Source organism: Gekko japonicus, unplaced genomic scaffold (genome assembly GCF_001447785.1).
Source record: "Gekko japonicus isolate JY-2015 unplaced genomic scaffold, Gekko_japonicus_V1.1 scaffold32, whole genome shotgun sequence".
NCBI lineage: Eukaryota > Metazoa > Chordata > Lepidosauria > Squamata > Gekkonidae > Gekko > Gekko japonicus.
In genome coordinates this window covers 1,989,991-1,995,769 of record NW_015167527.1, presented here as the reverse complement: position 1 = coordinate 1,995,769, position 5,779 = coordinate 1,989,991, and the positions used below count along the sequence as shown (strand labels likewise).

The window sequence follows — 5,779 nt, the reverse complement described above, 5'->3', positions numbered from 1 at the left end:
ACCCTTTCCAGTACAGAGATTCAATTCTGTACAGGAAATTGTATAAAGCATCTGCTCAAATGTGAGAGGATCTAGGCTGGAGTTCTTGAAAAGCTACCAGAAAGTATAGTATATTGAGAGGGATGATCGGTGTGTCCAAGGCAGCTTTGTACATTCATGTACTGGCTTGAGAGCCGAACTTCCGACCATTCGTAGCGCACAACCCTCTTTTGTGTGATGACGTAACATTTAAAATGACACCAAGTTTTGATACAAATAATCTCCTCCTTCGTTTCCCAACAGAAATCTCCAGTGAGGAAATAAGTAGTCACTTCCACTGCAGTATTGTTGATCTGCTGCAGACTTGTTATCCGAGCCTGACAGAGGGATGTATTACTGATCAGATTGTGTTATCACAGCGCTTTGATCAAATCCTGGAGAGACTTGCAAATGTAGAAAATTCTTCAGGTACATATATTTCTTTAAATCAATTTCTGATCACTCAGTTGCTGGTAAATCTTTTTCTCTTGCTGACTGCTGCTTAAGCCCTTGATAGGGCAGGCGAATGCATGTGATAGCCAGTGATTGCGTGAGCCCCTGATGGAGCGGGCGTATCCATGCAGTGGGCAGCTGCTGCTTCTTTCTCCCTCTGTGTTGGGCTTTGGTACTGTGGAGGTCCCCTAGCCCAGGGCTGCTGCCCCAGATGCCCTGTGGTTTAAGATCACTTCTAAGTTTAGCCCCAAGTTTTTAGGATCTTCACTTTAGCATTCACTATTAATTTTTTGAAATATGGATGTTACTTTCAGGGTCGAAGACGTCATAGTTTAGTGCTTACAGTTCTTATTTTTCTTACTGAGGTTACTTTGTAATGAACACTGAGAACATAATTAAACTGAGTGAACAATGTTTGATCACTCACACATCTGGTGCAAAGTAATAGCTAAGAATATAGTTTACTTTTTAGTGATGACTCTGCTGCATACCTAGGTGGAATAATTCTGTAATGTTTCTCTTGCTGGTAGAATCCATCATGTTGGAGCAGACTTGTTGGCTTGAATGAAAGCTGTAATGCAATGTCTGAGGAGTGTAATTTTGGGGTAAGGTAGGGAATTGCAGTCCTTGCATGCTGATGATGCGTTGAAATATTTCGTCTCTAATCATTCTGACTTTTTATTTTAACTAGATTCCAAAAGTAACTTGCTTGCCTCATTGGTAGAACAAGCTTCTTTGAAACCCACAGAATTAGAGGCACATCCAGTTTATAATCAAATCAAAGTGTTGCTAAGAACGCTGGACCAACATGCCCAGACCACACAGGACAGCAAGGTGCAGCATGTCTATGTGCAGAACTTCTTTGCTTATGTTAACAAGCTGGCTGTGGTTATCCTCCAGAGTCTCAATCCAGAACTAGGTGAGAGATCTCAGCTCTTGAAGGAACAACTTGATCTGCTCAATTGAGAAGTTCTGTACACCATAGCTTTACAGAAATCTTCTGTGATTAAAAAAAATTATTTCAAACTGTATTTTGACTACATTTGATCTAGGAAAAAAAAATGTGTTCCGGTAAACTAAATCTTAATTAAGTACCTTTATCTTGCTGTTTGGTTATATAGTAAATAGAAACTAATTTAGGTGTGGCGCAATAAAAAGTTTAAGATTTTGTTTGAGGAAAAGCAAAGCAATAAATATTAGAAAACTGAATATCCTAATGAGGGAATTTGACGTGTTCACTTTTGCTCTAAGGTGTGAGGCTTGGAAGACAGGTTTTGGAGGCATAGTGTGGAATTGAATCCTAGCTACAAATGAAGTATGTCGATCTTTCCTTCCAATCTAGGTCAGTCTGCTGAAGTTCAAATAGGAAACCCCTTCTTGTTGCTCCAGCAGAGCCCTTCTCTGTTACTGTGCCAGCTCCTGTTTGAGAGACAGGTTTCTCCAGATAAGTAAGTGGTTTTTCGACACACACTTGATTAGAAGCCAAATTTTTAATTTTTGTCCTGTTAGGTGAGTTCTGTTTCAGTTGGCATTTTAAAAGCAAGACTACTCAATAAATATTCTGTGGTTGCCAAGACATGGTTACTCCTGAACGGTTAGGGAAATGGGTATGGGCAGTTTGTCTCCATCTGCTCTTTGACTGCGACATGAAAGATGGTGAGAAGTTAGTGCTGCATTCCTTTGTATAATCTGAACATCGAGCCAACTGTGGAAACGTAAAATCAAGAACACTCCCACGTGACATGAAAGATGGTGAGAAGTTAGTGTTGCATTCCTTTGTATAATCTGAACATCTCCGAGCCAACTATGGAAACGTAAAATCAAGAACACTCCCACCAGTTTCTTGGAGGTACCTCTGAATTCCTCAGTGAAAACTGACATTTCTTGAAGTCTGTTTCTGCATACTAGAAAATGTAGGAGTCAAATTATATAGCAATTTGTAAAATGTAATATCTGTGCTCCTCTGACCTGACTGTGATGTATACTGATGGGTCCAAGCACAGCTCCCTGGGGCAAATAGCAACCACCAGTGTTGTTTCAGGTCAGGAAAATGGCATGGGAGGAGTGATTGAAGCCCTTGCCCCGCACACTTGGGAGGATGTGCTTGGCCACACACAATAAGACTCTATCCCTGTTGGCAGGTCTTGGACAGTACATGTTGCAAATGGCACTGTGTAGTTTGACCCTAGCAACTATAGCAGATGTAGAGTGTGGTTTGTAAGTGAATCTGTTTATCCTGGGTAACTTATTCAAACTATCTGTTCAAAGTCCCATGACAGAATCCTTCTGTCTACTCTTTGTACACTGGCTGCTCCCATGTGAGGATTTAATAAGACTGGCTACAGCCCTTGGGCTGATCTTAGTTTGTTATATCTGTTTTATTTCTGTATCTTACAGGCTGTCTCTGCTGCTGGCCAAAGAAGAACTGAATTTAAATGTGCAGCAAGTGATAATTAATTATTGCTGTGAGGCACTGCCTCTGTGTAACACCAGGCAAAGCAGCCAGACTAGATCCCTTTTGACCAATATATGCAGCTTAGCCCATCTCCATGCATATCACTGTTTGCCTGATGTAGAGATACCCATCTACAATCCAGCCATGGACTCTGAGGACTCTTCAAGCCATTCTTTCTCACTGGCTGAACTGAACCAGCATATGCTCACAGCTTCCTCCCTCTCTTTCCTGAAGTCTCAGTCAACATTAACAGCCACCGTGGCTTGTCTTAGTGCTACAGATGTGCAGAGAGCCCCCAGAACAAGCCTGTCATGGATGGAGTTCCGAGGCAAACGTGAAGTCCCCTTGTCCATGGAGCAGATTTCCAAGGAATGTGAAGTTTTGCTGAAGGAATTCTCGTTTCTGGAGAGCTTTCTTCTTACTGTGAGCAAACCCTTCGAGGACCTTCCAGACGAGCAACATAGGTTGGCTAGTGGTCTCTGTGGCAAGCCGTACATCTCCTTGCTGTTCATGGGATTACATTCAGTCAGAGCTGTTGAGGTGTTAATGGAAATCTTTGAGCAAGCGCTCACAGCAGGCAACTGGCTCAGAGCCCTGAAGGTCTTGGATCTCTACAGCCAGGATGTGGAAGAGCTGGTTACTGTGAGGGATGCTGTGCTGAGTTGTGCTGCTGCTGATGGTAAGAAGTGTTTTCTTGACAGTGACACCTTTGAGACTGAACCAGAAACTCAGGGCTTCATTCATTTCTGTGGAGAAATAAAAAAGCACATTCTGTCCTCTCCTCACTGCAACTTGCTTTGAGTGTGGTGACAGTTTATTTTACCATTTAAGGTTTTAACAATAATTGTGAGGGGGTGTAATGGCACTATTAAAATAAAGGTTACATTGAGAGGGGATGTCATGGTGGTATTATAATGAAGGTTGCATGAAATTTGTGTTAGGCTTAATGCACAATTTGTGTTGAGGTGGTAAACTCTGTGGGATTGCATGGGAGTTATCTCTACATAAAGGCAATGTCTCCAAAGTAGACTGGGAGGCCTAAAATCTGTAACAACTGAACTTGTACAAAGACAAATATGGTCACAGTCCATAGACATGAAAAGATAGAGCCACAGGAACTGTGTAAAGTGCGCTCAATGTTTCTTTAACAATAGCAATAATGTTATAAATATGAAAATTACAAAAGTGATACTAATACACTCAAATTGTAAATCCAGTTACATAAGATAGAAGATAACAATGACGGCGGGACTTTACTTCGTCTGAGAGAAAATTTCCCCATTACTTGTGCAATGAAATAGGTGAAACTGCTATTGAACTCCATGTGAATCGGGTAGCTTTTCTATTGAAGTGCAACTTTCCATACATCATCCACTTATAGATTCTTGGTCAGAAGAAGACGTTTGTCGAAACGGCATCACATTCCGGAGACCACTGTCCCGCCGTCATTGTTATCTTCTATTTTATGTAACTGGATTTACAATTTGAGTGTATTAGTATCACTTTTGTAATTTTCATATTTATAACATTATTGCTATCATTAAAGAAACATTGAGCGCACTTTACACAGTTCCTGTGGCTCTATCTTTTCACAACTGAACTTGTTACAGGTTGGTGGGAGGGGGAGAAGAAGAGAGGTGTAGAACTTTTTAAAAGAATAAACACTTTTGGGATAAAATAAGTGACAGAAACCAATATCAAGATAGGAGAATAAGAGTGAGTATACAGTAGTGATGCTGTCACTGTATTTTGGTGTGAAGTTAGATTATTTGATTCTGGGTGCAGCTGAAATGTACAGAGTGCAGAAATTGGGCTTTCATGCTTTCCAGGTCCAGAAGGTTGGCAGCATCTGTTCCGAGTGAGGGATGCGATGCTGAGGAGCAGGCTGGCCTTGCGTTGTCTGGATAGGTGGCCCCTGAAGGCTTGTCTGGACATTTTATCTTACTGCACCTGTGACCCTGAGGTATCTGAAGAACTCAAATGTGATCTGCAGAGCAAGACGAGAGAACTTCAGGTTTACCAAAAGGTGAGCATTTTTCTCCAAGATGCCTTGGCTATTTTTCCATTGGTGAATGTGAAAACTGCCTTCCCTGTGAATCAAACCTCACTTGCTTTTAGAAAGTATTAAAATGCATGTCTCCAAGAAGTGATTATAACTCCTGAGCATTTTGGGTTGCCATGGTTTAAATGGAAGCGAAATAATTGAAACTAATGTCAGATGAGTGTTTTCTGGTGGTAATCTACTTTATGGATACAAGCCATCCAGAATCTGTACAGTGTAGGTGGGGTGCAATAATTACTAAATTACTTATAAATTCCAGTGGATTCAGTAAGCTTACATAACTGTTTAACAAGCTTTTGAACTACATGTTGACGTGCAACCTTTTTTGCAGATCTTGTCTGTGTACATGGTGTAACATTCTTTAAAAAAAAACCGATCTTGTACATGGTGTAACATTCTTTAAAAAAAATTTTTAATTTAACCATAAGAATTATGTATGCAAAGTGGGACTGTAGGTCAGTACTTAAATCTGGGGAAATTATTGAGGTGTACCTTAATTTAAGACTCCTGGGTGTTCCTACAAATGAAAAGTGCATCACTGTGCTGATGATATTCAGTGGATTGTTGTGATACATGAGAATAATTGGACTGATCCCTGAAAGTGCTTTTGGATTATCTTCAGCTGATATAGTTCATAGCTTGTCAAAACAATGTGAGGGAGGCCATTTCTATGACCACTACAGGTGTAGTAGTTGGAGTGATCAAGAGAGACTGATCAAGAGAGAGATCTTGGAGTTGTAGTAGATAACTCACTGAAAATGTCAAGACAGTGTGTGACTGCAATAAAAAAG

At 40.7% G+C, this 5,779-nt stretch overlaps 1 protein-coding gene across 1 annotated transcript in view; it reads left to right on the top strand.

Annotated features, from left to right (window-relative positions):
• The window catches only part of ZFYVE26 (zinc finger, FYVE domain containing 26), a 66,572-nt gene that overhangs the window by 28,836 nt on the left and 31,957 nt on the right, over positions 1–5,779 (top strand). Inside the window, exons 17-21 of the mRNA XM_015413287.1 lie at positions 283–447; positions 1,163–1,390; positions 1,814–1,919; positions 2,869–3,605; positions 4,756–4,952. Coding sequence (XP_015268773.1) covers positions 283–447; positions 1,163–1,390; positions 1,814–1,919; positions 2,869–3,605; positions 4,756–4,952 — 1,433 coding nt within the window. The remainder of the gene's footprint in view (positions 1–282; positions 448–1,162; positions 1,391–1,813; positions 1,920–2,868; positions 3,606–4,755; positions 4,953–5,779) is intronic.